The sequence below is a fragment of the Leucopleurus acutus genome (genome assembly GCF_964270905.1).
Source record: "Leucopleurus acutus genome assembly, chromosome: 3".
NCBI lineage: Eukaryota > Metazoa > Chordata > Mammalia > Artiodactyla > Delphinidae > Leucopleurus > Leucopleurus acutus.
Genome location: NC_139145.1, coordinates 135,814,126 through 135,833,169, shown reverse-complemented (window position 1 = coordinate 135,833,169; position 19,044 = coordinate 135,814,126). Strand labels below are relative to the sequence as shown.

The window sequence follows — 19,044 nt, the reverse complement described above, 5'->3', positions numbered from 1 at the left end:
TTTTTAAGGAAACGGAATCAACATCCTGTAGTTAGGATAAATTCTGTTGGGAATAAATATTGCTTCTCAGACTCCCATCCCTGCTCTCTACCCTCCACCCCTCAATGAAGCTACCCTAGTTGAAATCCATCCTCAGATTCCCAGAAACGAGTGAAGAGAGGGAATGGTATTCAGTTACCTTCCAGTCTGAGTGGTCCTGTGGGGTTCCCTCTGGCCTGGTCATCACTTCACTTGCAAACCCTACTCAGCAGCCCCAAGCAAAGAAGTCCAATTAGGCCAGTGCCTCTAGGCCTAGTCTAATAAAACTCCTGGGTCAGCCACCTTAGAGATGGTCTGTATGGTCAGTGGTGGAAACAGACTGACCAACCCCAATTCAGACCAAAGTGTCAGAGCTGGTTTGGAACTAGGGAAGACAGGGAGAAGGAATAATAAATAAAATGTATACCCCGTTTCACAGGCATCCATGATGAGTAGTGTAGGAGCTAATGCCCGATATCTTATCATGGTATTTCAGCCATCATACCAAGTGCAAAATCCTCTGCCTTATAAATCCATTCATCCAATCAATAAGGACCAAGTGTCCACTGTATTAACACACCTGTCAATATATCTTGACATACCTGTCAAGATATAATATCTTGAGAAGAGTTTCACTACAAATTCTTAATACATTTGTACTTATTTTAGAAACTTTACAACTGATACACATATAACACAAAGAATCTCAGCAGAGTAATCATTAAAGGGATATGTTTTGAAAGGAACTTGTTTTAGCCTTAGAAATATATAACTGGATCATAAGTCCATAATAAGCATTTGTTTTCATTTAATGTTTTGTACCTAAATGTAAACTCTTTCACTTGTAAAATAAGCTAGAAGATATTTAGATAAAAGAAGTATTAAACTTCAAGAACAATAGCATAACTAAAATATTCGGCTTTACAAACATCATCCAACAGATCTACCAACATAAATTTTTATGAAGTCTCCTCGGATGGGAATATTCCTTCTATTGTGAACAATTTTGAAGATATTGGTCCAAAATTCATCTTCTTCATTAAGGTTGGTAAACCTGACATAAGAATGGAAAATCAAGAGAAAGGGGGGAAAAAATGAGGGCAGGAGGAGAAGAAGAAAGTAAAAAGAAGTTGAAATATACCAGTGGTTCTCAAACTTGAGCACGCATTAGAATCACCTGGAGTCTTGTTAAAACACATGTCACTGGGCTCCATCTCCAGTGTTTCTGATTCAAAAGGTCTGGGGTGGACCTAACAATGTGCAGTTCTAACAAGTTCCCAGGTGATGCTGATGCTTCTGGTCCGGGTGCCATACTTTGAGAACTACTAAGGTAGACCATTGATAAGTAAACAGGTGGGCTTTGTACATAGTTATGTGTCCTGGGTAAGAGATAATTGATGTATTTTGAAAGCAAATGTTGCACATTAATCAACAGAGCAGTAATGTAATGATATTACTATGGACAAAAGTCTCTGAAGTATAATCAGTATGCCAATTTATCCTTGGAAACCACTTCTATTTGAGAAGCTCACCATTTGTATACAAATATTTATTTTGTACAGTCACACTAAGTAGTATACAAAAATATTTTAAAATCAGTTTCTATTGGCTATTAGTAAAGTACAAAGTACAAATTTAAAGTTTGTTTTCAGTTATATAAAGAGAAATGAATTTATGAGAGAATATTTTATAATAACATTGCATGAACTTTGGAAAATAAAAAGGGAAGAATCCATCCACCATCCTTAGTCATTACCACTTTATTTTTGTACATTTCCTATAAGTCTGTCACATGGTTGCAACTCTATAATTCAGTGATTTAAGAAGTTCTTAAAGGAGTCTTGATTTGTGATACAGATACTGGAATTTATAAAATGTACACGGTATTTGGCAACTACTTCTTTAATGAAACATTTAGTCAATTAGTAGTATATAATATTCAGAGAACATGTAATAAGTATCCATCTTTGTATGAAGTGCTTTATGTATGTTAACCCATTTAATTCCCAGATCAGTTATGAGATTGATAGGATTATTATTCCTATGAGTGTTCTTTAAAATGTTTAACAACCAGTAGGGCATGAACCCTGGACAATTAGGACAGACTTTCCAACAGCGAGAACAGAGGCTGTATCTGTGCATACCTACTGATATGCCAATTATCTTTATTTTACAAATGAGAAAACTGAAGCATAAAGAGGTGAAGTACCTTGCCCAAGCCACACTGCTAGTCAGGGGCAGAGTGGGACTTCATGCCCTAGCAGACCAAACCCACAGATGGTAGGTGTTTTTAATCATCTCCTAAGTCACAAATTATTTACCAGTTAAAACTGTAGATGTTGAGATTCTTCCAAGAGGTGAAACACAGTGAGCCAAAGAGTGACCATAAAGTAATGATCACTTTCATATGGACTCACTCTTACCACTTAATAGCTGCCCTTCATCAACACTGAGGTTATTGATCCCATTCCTTCCAACATGTGTATGACGTAGCGGCAATCAGAGTGTGTTCTTACTACATAGGTAACAACAGGAAGTGTTCCAGTCAGCATGGCATCCGTAATCATCCATATCCCTCAATACACCAGAGGCAAGAACCCGCTGATGTACCTGACTGGGGTGCACACGGACCAGGTACGTGCAGCCAAATGGCCTATAAAAACGTGTACCTTCCATACGGAAATGTTCCATGAAGTGGGGGTGGTCATGTCTGCATCATACAGACAAGAAACTGAAAAGATAACCCCTATGCACCCTGGGTGCTAGGAAACTAGCAGTTAATTTCATATTAGAAGCAGTATATTGTTATAAGAAATGTCTGAGTCTAGGGATGTACAGATGGCAGAAATTATTAAAACCTCCTCTGACCAGCTGAAGATCTGACTTTGTCAGAGCCCTGTTTATAGAGAAGTTAGTTGGCTGGGAAGTGAGAGGTTGAACCCATAGTGGGAGAGTAGTTGGTCTACACAGCTGCAGTCAGTAGCTGGTCTTCAAGCTGCCAGCCTGGACTTTCAACTGGTAGTTGCCAACCCTGGTTGCTCATTTAATCACCTGGGTCGCTTTTTAAATACGTGATGCCCAGACCTACCCCAGGCAATTAAATCAGAATCTCCAGGGCTAAGGCTCTAGGACCAGTGTTTTTCTTTCTCTAAAAGCCCTCCGGCTACAGGGATGCTGTAGCCAAACCCCTGACAGTGGCTCAGCCGTGGTCTAGCACTTAGCTAATGCTACAGCAGTGTTACTTCTGCGCTGTTTATAGGTGACTACAGGAAAGCAAAATCCTAAACTGTTCCACAGGAAAAAACGCTGAATTAAATAAACCACTCACAGACAACTGTTATTACAAATTTGTGTCATCACATGTGGGCTGCAAGAACCAGCGCCATGCCATCGAGTCACATCAGGAGGATCTGAATACTTCAGGGTTTACATTAGTGATGAACAGAAGTGTGGCCAGGTCAGCACAGTGCAGAGAATCCTGGGAGCCCCTCCCCTGCCCCAACATGGGACAATAGGATTTCCTAACGAGTAAAAAATAACATCGTAAACCATCTTGCTTCCTAAGACTGATTTGATGTCCTTCTTTGTAGGCTGGTGACATCAGTTGCAAAGCCGAAATAAATCCACTGAAAATAGGACAGACATCTTCTTCTGTATCTTTCAAGAGTGAAAATTTCCGTCATGTAAAAGAACTGGTGAGGACAGGTTAATGGGGTGAAAACTTCCTTTAGTGATTCATTGTTTGTTTTACCTGGAAATTGAGGCACTTCTTTTTTCCTGCCACCTCAGGTGGTAGAACTTTCCTATTTTGCCTTTGATGATCTGTGTGAATCAAGAAAATACAGGCTGATGGGCCTCCCGGGTGGCGCAGTGGTTGGGAGTCCACCTGCCGATGCAGGGGACACAGGTTCGTGCCGCAGTCCGCAGAGCAGCTGGGCCCGTGGGCCATGGCCACTGAGCCTGCGCGTCCGGAGCCTGTGCTCTGCAGGGGGAGAGGCCACAGCAGTAAGAGGCCCGCGTATGGCGTATGGCAAAAAAACAAAAACAAAACAAAAAAAAAGCATGCTGAAATCTAGGTTATTGGAATTATTATTTATGCCATTATTATAAAATACATGTTCCAAATTTCATGATATTAAAAGGACTCCATGTCAAACTGGTTTTGTGTCGTGCATAGTGGAAACGTTGCAAAGAGCTGAGCGGGAGCTGGGCATGTGTGGGAGGTGAAGCCCCCCTCACCTCCTCCACATAATCACTGACGTCTTTTATTGAGCTGTTAAATTTGACTCTCTGACCACCTTCTCTGTTTTCAATATTTTCTCATCTCCTGCTCCAGTTATGCCACTTTTTTGGGAAAGACACTTGTCTAGCATCTAGCACGGCGCTTGGCACATATGAAGTATTCAAATAAGCAAACATTTAGTAAACAGTAAAACCTAAACCAACCTCAGTTCTCCCCTATGAACAACATTGAAATTCTCCTGTTTTTCTTTTATTGCAATTATTTTATTTCATGAAGGATGGGAAAACAGAATGAACAGTTTCTTATTTAAGTAACTATAGTGTAATTACAGTGTAAATGTGGTCTAAATCTGAACAGAGGTATGTAAAAATGCTCAGGAGAAACTCATCTCAGGGTATGAAAATGTTTTGATTTTGTAAAAAAGGCAACTTCTGTGAACAATATAGAGGAAACATAAGACGAAAAACAAAGAAAAAACTAAAGTTCTCCAGAAATCTAACAGCGGGCCACTTAACATTTAATGAACATTCTTCCTTACCTCTAATCATTAACCTACACATAAGCACATGTACACTGTTACATAAATGGACCAAGCTACCTTTTTTCATTGGCCGATATCTCACAGATCTTTTAATAGGCTTTATTTTTAGAGCAATTTTAGGTTCACAGCAAAATTGAGTTTAAATTACAGAAATTTCCCATATACCTCTTGCCCCACTTACCCACAGCCTCCTACACGATGAACCAGCCCCCCCCCCCCCGCCCAGAGTGGTACACTTGTTTCAATTGATGAACCTACACTGACGCATCATAATTACCCAAAGTCCATGGTTTACATTAGGCTACCCTTGATGCGTGTTCTCTCGGTTTGGATGGACGTATAATGACATGGATCTACAATTACGGGGTGCAGAATAGTTCACTGCCCAGAAACTCCTCCGTGCTCCCCCTATTCATCCCTCCTTCCCCCCTAACTCTTGGCAACCACTGATTCTTTTACTGACAACTTTTTTAAAATTCAAGGAATGCATCTGTATCATGAGGTTACTGACTAAATTGTACTACATTTTGTGTATGTATACTCAGTAATTTACTTAACTAGTACACTGTTGATAAACACGGATTGTTTAGTCTTTGGAGTTTTTTTTTTTTATCTTACACTATAGCTGATTAACAGTCTTGTGAGGGTTGTTGTTTCTCTTTAACTCTGATAAACAGTAGTTCAGTAAACAGGCCTGCTGTACTCTTCTGCACACACTTATGATTATCTCCTGAGGCCTTCCACACACATGGGAAGCGGCAGGGGCAAAGGACATGCACTTTTTACATTTTGAGGCAAAGTGCTAAAAAATCTCCAGAAGAAGAATTGTAACTACTACTAATAGTTCATGAGATTGCTCATTTCCTTAGCTCCTTCCCAGTACTGGGTTTTATCTGTCTTTGTAAAATTTTGGTGTTTATTTTTTAAAGCTTGTACTAACTCTCTCTTCTTTTACCCTTGACTCCAACCTGAAAGAACTGCAGAACCGCTTCATGTAGTAACATCACCTGCTGGCTGAAAGACCTTCAGGTGAAAGGAGAATACTTCCTTAATGTGTCTACCAGAATCTGGAACGGGACTTTCGCAGTAGTAAGTATCAGCTTCGTTTATTCGGCTCATTGATAGCATTGAAACAGAAGCCTTCACCGTCAATAAGGTCGCACCCTCTGACAAAATCAGCGTTCTGACTGATGTCAGCCGTGCCCAGTGACCCAGAGCAGTCTTACCTTGGAAGGCAGTATGCTTCCATCCCTTTCCAAAGCTTGCCCAACCTGACTGTGCCTCAGAATCACCTGGGCTGCTGGTAAAGCATCTGCTTCTTAGACTCCATGCCAACCTACTAGAGCAGAATCTCTGGAAATGGCGTCAGGATCCCCTCAGCTGCCTGGGGTGCAATGGGCCACCTGCTCTGTCTTCCTCCCCCTGCTCTTGACTTTTCTGACTTATGGTCTCCACCACACCCAAATCAAAGCGCCTCAATTCCCTGTGCTCCCAGGGGACTGTTGACTGATCTCAAACTACCTGGTAGATGAATCTAACCTAAGAATCCATCTTCCTATATTAGAGCCAGGTGTAACCACTCTGCTCCCCTGTTTTTAATCCCTTCTCTGGTGAAAGCTCCAGTGTGCTTACAGTTTTTTTTAAGTCATTTCAGTCTCACAAGTTTGAGGAATGTGCCAGAACAATGTCAGAGTGTTTTTCCAATTGGCAGGTGTGACTTGGCAGTAGTGATACCTGCTTTCAGCAGAGATTTCGGTAGCCAGAATGTCAGTCTGGCACGGGAAGAGTAAGGATGGACAGAGCTCCTTAAATCTGACTACATAAGCGGCGAGCTGTTCATTTTACTAACACTGGCTGTGATCGAGGCAGCAAAACAGAAATTAGTTTGAAACCTCCAGGGGGCCTTGTGGCTCACAGTGAATTTTTTTTAAACGCATAAATCAGTCTTCAAGGTGCTTACCAACCATACCCTATTCCCTATTTTCTAACCACTTCATGATCTCTCCAACAAACCCCTCCCTGCTATGGAGTTCTATGTCACATCAGAGAACTTGGCTCCCTCCGAACTTGGCCCCGGAACCAAAATATAAGCAATATTCTTCGATAAAAACACAATAGAAAGAGGAATGGTGAAAGGCAGGTGAAAAACTAGAGAAGTGGAGGAGTGAGGAGTTGGGTTTTCTCCTTGTTTGCCTTTATTCGGTTTTCTTGTTAGTTGCATTTGCTTTCAAGCCTTCAGGATGCCTCTAAGCCCTGTAAGACTGCAAAGCAGGCAGTTATACCATCATCCCAGCTGCTGCAGTTTGGCGCTCAGTTTTACCCATTGGATCTTGGCTCCTTGGATTTGAGGAACAAATGTTTTCATAGTAACCTTTGCCAGCTGGGAAGGAAAACTCACTGTTGCAAATCAAAAGGCAATCACCCCGGCTCTGTAAAAAGCATCTGGTTTTTCTTGAGTTTGTTTAAAGCTACATCATTTTAACTGTAAGACTTTTTATAGTACCTTCTCCAAGGTTTTCAGAAGCAGCAGTTTCATTTCTGGAAGCAAAATTCTGAAGAAATGTATTATTTATGCTTTTTCAACATGGTTATTATGATAGTTAAGCTGAAAAACACCCATGAGAGTTATTGCATATCATGTCCTACACATCTTCCTCTTTCAGGAAAGGTCAAATGTTTATCCCCACCTTGTTTTGAACCATTTCAACAGTGGATGTTCTCAGACCATCTAGGAGATCCAGTCTGAAATACGAATCATACTTCCTGTATTAGAGCCCATGAATGTACTACCTTTTGCCCTTTATCTGAGACAGTGCAAGTCAACATTTCAAGTAATTTCATCACAAAGTGATTGCTCAGGCTTCCAAATCAGTGGCATTGTTGGTTGCCCTTTGTAAGGAAAAGGCTTGTTGAATACTAGCAGGTGTGTGACTTCAGTCTCCTGGGTGTGCATGGTACCCCTACCGTTACTTGTTAACCCTGCAGGATACTGCGTACCCGTGCAAAGGGCCAGACTTAGGAGGGCAGATATATCAGTGTTGTAAGGAAATTCTTTCATCTCTAGTCTGCAGGGACTATTGAGTAAGAACATTCACTTAACTGTTACTCCTTTTTAAATTTAAACCATCATCAATACTCCTAATGTTCCCCAAATAATGTATGTTTGAGACACCAGTGATCAGGGTTAACTTCTACTGCAATCTTCCATCTTGAGAAAATTAAGGCTAATCAGAGACTGAGCCAGTGGAAAGGAAATAAATTGCTCACTTTTTGGATATGCATTCTCTCTTTCTGGCTCCCAGATATAGTTTAGCAAATTACCTCATGGAGTGTATTGAATTATGTGCCCTAGTAACCACAAAAACTAAATCCTAGTAGCCAGATCATGTGAAGGCAGTTCTCAGATCTGGGCATTGTATTCCATCTCGAAGTAAGTGTCAGTCCCGAAACTTGATTATAGAGAAAACAGTATACACATCAGTAATGTATCCACTGAAAAACAGATTATTTTTCTCTAACTAGATTCAGGAATGCATGTAAAATTATTTCATTTTTGGAGGTTACTAATAACATCAGCATAAAATGTATGTCCTTCCTATATGCCTGCCCCCAATCCCGTATTTTTTATAAAAATGCTTAGATTAGGAAAGCTGAAATTATTACTCATGTTATCTAGCACGGACACAAGGTTTAGGATGTCTGCCACTGACATGCATGGTCTTTAAACAGTATTATTTTACACATGTGTACCCAGAAGAGAAATTCTCTTCCTTTTGAATCTGATTTCACATTGTTTTGTGATTCAGGTAAATATTTAAAAACACCAAGTTTTCAATTTTCTCTCATGTCACAAACTTCGTTGTTTTTAAAAACCTAAACTATGATCTTTCCCAATTAAAAACTTCATTTCTAAACCCTTGTTTTTCACCCCTGTTTACAAGTTAGAGTTACCAGGAGAGACGCTTTAACCAGCTGGTATCTAAACCCCACACCCCAGAGACTTTTTTTTTTAACATCTTTATTGGAGTATAATTGCTTTATAATGGTGTGTTAGTTTCTGCTTTATAACAAAGTGAATCAGTTATACATATACATATGTTCCCATATCTCTTCCCTCTTGCGTCTCCCTCCCTCCCACCCTCCCACCCTCCCTATCCCACCCCTCTAGGTGGTCACAAAGCACTGAGCTGATCTCCCTTTGCTATGCAGCTGCTTCCCACTAGCTACCTATTTTACGTTTGGTGGTGTATATATGTCCATGCCACTCTCTCGCTTTGTCACCGCTTACCCTTCCCCCTCCCCACATCCTCAAGTCCATTCTCTAGTAGGTCTGTGTCTTCTTTACTCCCGTCCTACCCCTAGGTTCTTCATGACATTTTTATCTTAGATTCCATATATATGTGTTAGCATATGGTATTTGTCTTTCTCTTTCTCACTTACTTCCCTCTGTATGACAGACTCTAGGTCCATCCACCTCACTACAAATAACTCAATTTCATTCCTTTTTATGGCTGAGTAATATTCCATTGTATATATGTGCCACATCTTCTTTACCCATTCATCCGATGATGGACACTTAGGTTGCTTCCATCTCCTAGCTATTGTAAATAGAGCTGCAATGAACATTTTGGTACATGACTCTTTTTGAATTTCGGTTTTCTCAGGGTATATGCCCAGTAGTGGGATTGCTGGGTCATATGGTAGTTCTATTTGTAGTTTTTTAAGGAGCCTCCATACTGTTCTCCATAGTGGCTGTACCAGTTGACATTCCCACCAGCAGTGCAAGAGGGTTCCCTTTTCTCCACACCCTCTCCAGCATTTATTGTTTCTAGATTTTTTGATGATGGCCATTCTGACTGGTGTGAGATGATATCTCATTGTAGTTTTGATTTGCATTTCTCTAACGTTAGTGATGTTGAGCATCCTTTCATGTGTCTGTTGGCACTCTGTATATCTTCTTTGGAGAAATGTCTATTTAGGTCTTCTGGCCATTTTTGGATTGGGTTGTTTGTTTTTTTGGTTATTGAGCTGCATGAGCTGCTTGTAAATTTTGGAGATTAATCCTTTGTCGGTTGCTTCATTCGCAAATATTTTCTCTCCCATTCTGAGGGTTGTCTTTTGGTCCTGTTTATGGTTTCCTTTGCTGTGCAAAAGCTTTGAAGTTTCATTAGGTCCCATTTGTTTATTTTTGTTTTTATTTCCATTTCTCTAGGAGGTGGGTCAAAAAGGATCTTGCTGTGATTTATGTCATAGATTGTTCTGCCTATGTTTTCCTCTAAGAGTTTGATAGTTTCTGGCCTTACATTTAGGGTTAGGCCAGAAAGCTTTTGACAAAATTCAACACCTACTTATGATAAAAACCCTGCAGAAAGTAGACACAGAGGGAACTTTCCTCAACATAATAAAGGCCGTATATGACAAACCCACAGCCAACATCGTCCACAATGGTGAAAAACTGAAACCATTTCCACTAAGATCAGGAACAAGACAAGGTTGCCCACTCTCACCACTATTATTCAATGTAGTTTTGGAAGTTTTAGCCACAGCAATCAGAGAAGAAAAGGAAATAAAAGGAATCCAAATCGGAATAGAAGAGACTTCGTTTAATTTGCTACGGCAGGGCCCAGTCACCCGCACGGTTTAAGTTCCCACATGGGGTCCCAGCATATCGGCGATTTAAGCACACGCAGATGCTTGAGTCTTCAGAGTTGGCATTTGCTCTTGTCACTTTCCACAAGAACATAAATAAGGAACATGCCAAGTTTTATACATTAACTTCTGCTAGGATAAAATATACTCTTTATTCTTCTTATGTTCCAGTCGACTTTTCAGACAGTACAGCTGACGGCAGCAGCAGAAATCGACACCTATAACCCGCAGATATATGCGATCGAAGAAAACACCGTCACGGTGAGTGCATCACATCCCTACCTGTGGGCGCTGGAGTCTCTGATGGGCGTTCCATTTCTGACCATTTACAGCGGTCACTTTCGCATCTTCATGTATATAGAAGTATCTTACTGAAACTCTGAAAGGCTAATGTTTATCATGCTGAGCTTTTGATAAGGGTGTTTGCTACTCAAAAAAGGCCCCTGGTGTACTTGCCCTCCCCCTCGTGCCCACGCTGGCAAAGCTGGATCAGAAGTGATGATCTGACAGGAGGCACAAGGGGCCCCATCGTGCTGTGGCTCCCTCCTCCCTGCTCCAGGCATCAACCAGCACCATGGCTCCTCCCTTCTGCTCATGCTTATACAAAGCAGTTTACATCCTCGGCCATGAAATCTAAGTCATGCTCCTTTGAATCATACATAGTATTTTAGAGTATTTTTGAAAGTGCTTAAGTATGCTTAATAAATAAGGCATGTATTAGAGGGCTTTTTCTTGTTTTTAGCAGTACTCCTTAAAACTAGACACTGACACTGTGAAACATCCATTCATTCATTAGATCTTCAGTCTAGAAAACTATAAATGCTTCTCTTGATTTTAAAAAAAAAAAGCGTTTGGCAAAGAAATGTACGTTCACAGAAAACAAAGGCTCACTGTTCCAAGAGCTGGCACGGGACAACCTTCCTTTGCACTGGAACTCTGGTTAGAATATGCCATATTTAGATATAGCAGGATTTCCATGCTCAGCTAATCTGCTGGCAGAGCCCTGGGCATCTTCCTCCCAACGCTTTTGTTAGGAACTGGAAGCCAGTTCAAGACTCCGCCCCGAGGACAGCTTGGCAGCTGGCCCCAGGCCACTAGTCCACTGCTGCAGTCTGTGGACTTGGCTAAAAAGCCAATGGCCTTGTGAACTCTGGACCTCTCTCGATGCCTGAGAGTGGAGCTCACAGCCCTGCTGTCCCACTGTTGCCCCAGCAAAAATGATGCCACACAGAGGATGCTGCTCTGCTTCTGGTTTAGGACTATCAGCGAAGGCCCGCACCTTCTCTTCAGAGGCTGGGGTGCGGAAAATCAGAAACGGAGCCAAAGGAAACGTGGGCTTCAAATTCAGAGTGCTATGAACTAAGCCTTGGGAGGGGGGAAGTACTATAGATAATTTTAAAAGTTCATTTCAGAAAAATGTAGTGTTCAGACAATACCTGGACCTCTGCTGAAATCTGGGTTTTTTTTAGAAAGCAGTATTAAATAAATGCATTAATTAAAAATTCAAGTTAACAATTTCAGTGAACCTTTTGGGAGATTTTTCTTTTCATGGTTTTCTCTGAGCAATACTGATTAAGTAATAGAGGCCAACTATTTTTTTTTTTTTTTTTGCGTTATGTGGGCCTCTCACTGTTGGGGCCTCTCCCGTTGCGGAGCACAGGCTCCGGACGCGCAGGCTCAGCGGTCATGGCTCACGGGCCCAGCCGCTCCGCGGCACGTGGGATCTTCCCGGACCGGGGCACGAACCCGTGTCCCCTGCATCGGCAGGCGGACTCTCAACCACTGCACCACCAGGGAAGCCCGAGGCCAACTATTACTTGTGTCTATAAAAATATTTTTTGAATCCAAATAAATTAAATAAATTTAAAAATTATATTTTGGAATCCAAATAATAAATTGACCTATCCCTATAGGTAGACAAGTGATTCTTAAATTTATTTGAATTCCAAGCCCACTTAAAAAGCCGATACAAAAATCATGTACTCATAGTTCCCTAAAGATCCATGGAGCCTGGATTAGGAAGTTCTAGAATAGAGAGAAGTGAGGATATGACTGCCACTAAGCAGTGAACTACATGAATCTAGTTATTTTATTCCTAAATTTCTAAAGCCTTAGTTTAGCTCTTAAAAATCCAAATGAGAAGAAATATAGTCACCAAAAGGCCAGACTCAAGTTTAGCCCAACTCATAAATTCTGTGGTGAAAAGCAGCTTATCTGCCACTGTAATTCAGTGTTAAATCAAGCAAATAAATTAGGTTTTCTCCCCTTGTTTGGCTCCAAAATTAACTCTTTAAAAATGGTTGTGATTCTTTCCCCAATTAAAACAAACAAAAAAAGAATATACAGTTTTACTGTTAGAACTCTTACGGCAGCCGTGCTATTACAAAGCCACAAAGACTGCCAGGAAGTGGACGTTAAGAATCATGTGTAACCTCAAGGGCAATTTGTCACTGAAAGGGTCACCTTGAGCCCTGAGATATTACTTCTACTTGTTAACAATCCACATCAAGTAAATCAACAGTTTAGGAGCCCAATTCAAAGTAGTTGTTGTTGTTACTGTTTAATCACAAGGGATTTGTGTTGTTAATTTTTTGACTCTCCTCCCCAAGACTGGGTTCCAAATGGCTTTCACTTGATGATGAGGCTGGATGCCAGAAACTAAAGTTCCAAGTTTCATAAGTGATTAAAGCATCTGAGACTGTCAGAGATGACATATCCACTAAATACTGATGCAGTGCAGTTAAAGGAAGGAAATGGGAAGACTTGCACGCCTTGCCTGTATTTGCAGGAGCATTTTCTCTCGAGATTGTACTGTACAGTATTTAACTGAGGAATGTGATCGTGAGGAAGTCACATCCCCTTTCCAGACCGTCACTTATAAAATTAGAGGATTTGACCATCTCACTCTTTTTCAGTGCTAAAATTAACGGAATTGTTTTGTATATACACTTACAGATTCCCATTACCATAATGAAACCCCACGAGAAAGCTGAAGTACCAACCGGAGTTATAGTAGGAAGTGCAATTGCTGGAATCCTTTTGTTATTAGCTCTGGTTGCAGTTTTATGGAAGGTAAGAAAGGTTTCATATTTAAAAGATACAGGGGTCCTGAAGACCTCTGTCTTGAATTTCCTTATCACAGAGCAAACCTGTTTTATATGGTACCTCCTCGTCTATCATAAGAAAAAAGGAAATGCAAGTTTATTTGCAAATTCTCACTCATGTTCTTGAAAACAATCAGTAAGGATTTTATCTCCTTGGTCTTGGTCCCTTTTCTCCAACCTTCTTTCATCCAGACACTGAATGTTTTGTTCACCTGCAAGTAAGCAGACCCCGAAAAATTTAACTTTACGCAATTCATTTCAACTCTGGGTATTAACCTCCTCACTGAAGGGCTGATGCCAGGTCAGTACTCTGCACACTGACCTCTCCAGCCCCCCACGATTCCCAGAGGTGCAAGGAGGGGAGAGTCTGGGTCCATTCAAAATAAGCCAGAAGTGGTAATGTTTTTACATCATCATCTTACAGCTTGGATTCTTCAAAAGAAAATATGAAAAAATGACCAAAAATCCAGATGAAATTGATGAGACCACAGAACTCAACAGCTGAATCACCCAGCAGTTCCCACTGCAGTGGGAAGGGGCAGCATCACAGCCAGGGTTTACTATTCGCATGAATGGGTTTCTTAAAAATCCCAGTGTAACTTAATAATGTAATAGGTAAACTAGAGCTGCAGGTCAGTTTGGAAGGAAACTGTGAGGGATTTGGGAGGGCAGGAGCATAAAGGGTAAAAGACTATTTTATGTTGGGGGGAAATTGATCTTTACGTTGGCTGGTCCAGAGTTTACATGAAATGCTTCCAAACAGGAGAACTCTTAAAGAAAGATATAACCTTTCTCGGAATATTTTTTTGGGAAAAGCCCAATCATTTAAAATGATTGTTTTTAAACAACAGAAGTGGAAGTACTCGGTATAGGTATATAATTAGCTTGGATATACTGATGCTGATGGGCAAAAAAACCCCACAGGTCTTCAACTTAATGCTGCTTCTCCAAAGTTGCCACAGAGGATATTTTCAGTGATAATTTTGTTGATACACTAGGTAAAATTTGCTGTTGTCAGCCCACAGCTGCTTCCTTCGAGTCCCTTTCTTGAGATGATGTACTTATCAAAACATGCTTGATGACTGGTAGGGGCCTCCTGCAGAGGAAATCTCCATTTCACTGGGGGAGGGTTAGGGGCCTAAAGGACTTAGAGGCCAAAGCACAAACTTTTGTTTAACCTCTGTAACATCATTTATGGTAGAATCTTGTCTGCTGGAGGCCCCGCCTGGAAGAAGGAGGAAATTTTCCTCCTTTAACTAACTGGCTGACCCTGACGGGCTGCGGGGGGACCTTGTGAATTTTTGAAAGATGAGTAATTTCTTTGGAATCCTTCCTCCTTCCACAATGAACCCCTCCCACCTCCTGATGCCCCCATATTCTCGATGCCTGCCGCTGCCCGCCTTCCTCTCCAGGAGTCCAGAGTTTTCCACCCTCCTTGTCCAAATCTCCCACTCCCAGGGCAGCTGCTCTTCTCCAGGTGTGAGAAGGAAGTCATCTGTTTCACTTCCACACTTGCGTGAATTACTGTATAATCCCCTTAACTTCAGGGAGCTATTTTCATTTATTGCTAAATATGCAAGAAAAGCCCAAGTGAATTTCTAATTGTTGAGATTTCAGGCAGGGTAAACAAGGCAAAGTATAAACATCTCAGGAATCTGCAAGAAGTTACAAGGAGACATTAGAAACCACCAAATCAGCATGTGCACCTGCTGTGCTTGTCTGTTTCTGGAGAACTTACACTCCCAGAAGAAGGACCTGGGAGTTTGCTCACCAGGTAGAGTCTCACGCCCCAACTCCTCAGAGTCTTATTTAGTCATCAGATCGGGATGAAGCCTGGTGACCTGTATTTTACAAGCATCCCGGTCCTATGATGTAAATGGACCACTGTGAGGACCACCACCCATTTCTCCTTCTGCACCTTTTCTCTACTTCTGAGCCCACCTATCCTCTAGGAGGGACTGGGAAAAAAAGGGCAGTTATGCCAAAAAGTACATACCTAAAGCTTCAGACAAGTCACTTAGCCTCTGTAAACTTCAGTTGTCCTTGTTATAAAATGGGGAGACTGGGGCGGAGCTCAGCAGCGACGCTTTTAACTTTAAAAACCTACTATCTGGGTTTCTTATAACACAAGTAGACAATCCTCCAAGAATCTGACACTGAAAAGAATTCGGAGGAAAACAGGTATTTGCCCATGGGTGCCTGTGATGGCAGTGCAGGGCTGTCTGCACAATTACAGAATTTATTTTGCATCTGACAAAGGGGGGAAAAAACACAATTAGAAATAAAACATCAGGGGTTTACAGCAAAAACAGCATGGTATTCTCTAGTAACGTGTGCTAGAGCCCAATTCTTTTAGCAGCTGGATTCAAACACTGTTTCATTCCAAGAAAAATTGTTTTAAAAAAAGAGTGGAGGGGAAACTAACTGGTCATTAAGTTGATTGATAAAGACTATTTAATAAACTGGGTAACTGCTGTATATATTTACTAGTTTTTTGATGTAATATACTGAGAACATTGGAAGTCATCCTTTTATTTTACTCTGCCTCCCCTTCCTTAGATGATAAACCCTAATCTGAGGTCACACACTCACAGGGAGCTTGCGAGCTCTGGCGAGCCTTGCCTTGGATGAACTGCCTTGACGGCACTGTTTCCACGAAGGAATTGGATTACTATAAACTAAAAAATTAGCCATTTGTCTCTGCACCATTGATCACACTGGGGCAGGGTGTCTCAGCTGGGCACTACTGACATTTGGAGCCAGGTAATTCTTTCTTGCGGGGGGCCTGACCTGTGCATTGTGGGACGTTCAGCAGCATCCCTGGCCTCTGGCTATGGCCTCTACCTACGAACACCAGACGCTCCCTCTCCCACTCATTGTGGTGATCAAAAAATGTCCCCAGACATTGGCTAACGCCTCCTGGAAGGCAAAATCACCCCGACTGAGAACCACTGCACTAAGCAAGTGGCCTAAATATACAACTTCTGTTACCAGATCACATATTTGAGGCAGAGGCTCTAGTGAGGAGTATTTCTCAAGCACTTTTAAGCAAAGGTTGAGTATTCATCCAAGAAATTAAAAAATTATTTGAGAAAAAAAGCTCTGTATTCCTATTCAGCCATACTTTTATTTTAAAAGTAAGTAGAATATGGGGCTTAAAAGATGTCATCTTTCAAAGTTTCCATTTCATAAATGGTGTATAGACAATATGTATAGAATGTGATAAGAATTGAGTTGCTTCATGCATGGCTGCCACACAAGCCTTACAAAATACTAAAGTAGAAACAGCCTGTGAAAAAATTGCATTGAGATTTGAATTTGTGCATTGTCCATTTTAGCAGCAAAATGAGAACTGGACAGATTCCTAGCTGGCTGTGCTATTTTTATAAAATAGTAAAAGTTATTAAATGTGAAAAAACTAAAACCAGTTTATCATAATCACACAAGTGATTATACTACAAGTTATTATAGAAGGTATAATTTTATAATCTATTCTGATATACAGCTATAATGTAATATGACAGTCCCATAAATTAAGACATCATTAAGCAGAAAGCATTAAACAGGATTCCTCAAACTGAGCTCCCTGGTCCATCATTAATACAATTTGCACACAGAAAATAATTATATACACAGCTCTTAGGACTATGCCCTCATTAACGCATACTCATTTCAATCAATTCGAAAGACTAGACCTCTAGAGGTAAAAGGTATACATGGGGGTAAAGTTTGAAACAAAAATGTTAACTATTTCTTTGAACCTTAAAGAATGAAAATGTAGCCATTATGTAAATATTAAAAAATGGTTTCATTCGTACCTGATTTATTTTGGCAGATAAAGTCAAAATGTAAATGTATATATTGCACAACTATGTTAAATTGTATTATTTTTTTAAAGACAAATCGTCTAGGATAGTTTCCTTCACACATAATGTATAAATCTTTGTTAAGTATATTTGCTTTTTTGATAAACTGGGTTTTGTCTTTTTTTCTCTCCACCAAAAATATAAAAATGAATATGCATGTTTGTATATGAAGTTTCACAATTCGTTTGATTTTTGAGAAGCAAAAGATCAAATTGGAGCAGTAATCAACATAAACTAGTTAAGAGCTTTTCTCCTATTGAAGTATAAGAATCAAACAGAAAAGTTATTATTTAATTGTAAACCCCTCTTTAAATACCACATTACTGAATACAATTAAAATCATTTTGAAAATAAAGCTATTTACTTTGGAATTTGAATTTTACGACTTAACGTATTTCACTGTATTTATCTTATGCACTCACTGTGCTTCAGAACACATTCAAGACTCAGTAGAAGAGTGAGGATGTATCCAACCTCTTCCGCCAGTAGCAGTGGCCACAAGGATGCTTTTGCAGGAACCTTAAACCGCCTTCATAGCTTAGAGACTAGGTGTAAAGGCTTAGCTCCTCACAATGTGGTCGATGGGTAGGCAGCGCTGCATCACCTGGAGGCTGTTACAAAATGCAGATCTCAGCTGCCCCACAGAACTGAATTCCAACTGGAAGTTTAAGATCACCAGATGATTCATATTATGTTAAAGTTTGAGAAACACTACTCTACAGCACAACTTACCTCTAGATATAAATATGTGCTTGGTATAGAAAAAAAAAATCGGTCAAACCGCTGCAGCCTATATGAGTAGTCATCTGCATAGGTTTTAAAAAAATTTTAATAGTGAGCTAGGGGGTTTACATCTTAAGGATTAAATATGCTGAGATGAACGTGCTGAAATTATAAAACAAGATACATATCGGGCTCATAGACTGGCCCTCATTCTATAGCTGGCACGTCAATGCACAGGTTGCTGGGTACGTGTCGCCTTTCACACCTATGCACAAACACCCCCAATTCCTACCAGGTGAACTCCCACGTGCCTTCCTCAGTTTGGCCCATCTCAGTTCTGGTGAAGCACATCATAAGGGCAGCTGATTGCAGAACCACCACCAGTAAGCGTATCTGGTATGCTTCGTACATTAAAATACAACTCTGAAGAAAAAGAACATTCATTTTTCTTTGGATTGTCACAGAGTAGGTTAAAGACCTGTATCAAATCTACCATTCTGTCCCAAATCGGAAGTTTTATATTTATGTATTTTTAAAAAGTAATTCCTTTTATTCATTCTATATCATCTTTTAAAAACTACATAGAACATTTAAAAAAAATTCCTCATCCTATCATAACCCTTTGATATTTTAAATTAAGATACCAATTAAAGATTGGAAATAATCTTATTCAAAAGGAGGGACTGATTTTCATCTTAGGACCACTCCAACCTAACTAAAAGAAAAAGGCTACTAACTAAACTGAACTTCTTGATTCTGTGCAAAATGAAGGTAAAAAGTTGTTCTTACTATAAGAACAACAAGAACAAGTTGTTCTTACTATAGCCCTAGCTCTACTGCCCTCTGCTGGGTGAGCTACCTAACTACACCACACAAATCGTTACTGCCTTAAGAGAGGCC

At 40.4% G+C, this 19,044-nt stretch overlaps 2 protein-coding genes across 2 annotated transcripts in view; one reads left to right on the top strand and one right to left on the bottom strand.

Moving 5' to 3' along the window:
* The window catches only part of ITGA2 (integrin subunit alpha 2), a 103,672-nt gene extending 89,496 nt beyond the window's left edge, over positions 1-14,176 (top strand). The window contains exons 24-30 of the mRNA XM_082836794.1: positions 960-1,062; positions 2,542-2,652; positions 3,609-3,713; positions 5,778-5,891; positions 10,623-10,712; positions 13,407-13,523; positions 13,980-14,176. Of these exons, the coding sequence (XP_082692920.1) occupies positions 960-1,062; positions 2,542-2,652; positions 3,609-3,713; positions 5,778-5,891; positions 10,623-10,712; positions 13,407-13,523; positions 13,980-14,060 (721 nt within the window). The 3' untranslated portion in view covers positions 14,061-14,176. The remainder of the gene's footprint in view (positions 1-959; positions 1,063-2,541; positions 2,653-3,608; positions 3,714-5,777; positions 5,892-10,622; positions 10,713-13,406; positions 13,524-13,979) is intronic.
* Positions 14,177-17,927: 3,751 nt separating this feature from the next.
* Positions 17,928-19,044, bottom strand: part of MOCS2 (molybdenum cofactor synthesis 2) — a 49,637-nt gene continuing 48,520 nt past the window's right edge. The window contains exons 8-9 of the transcript XR_014326123.1: positions 18,437-18,567; positions 17,928-18,032 (exon numbers count right to left, since the gene is read on the bottom strand). The gene's annotated coding sequence lies outside the window, so the exon portion shown is untranslated. The remainder of the gene's footprint in view (positions 18,033-18,436; positions 18,568-19,044) is intronic.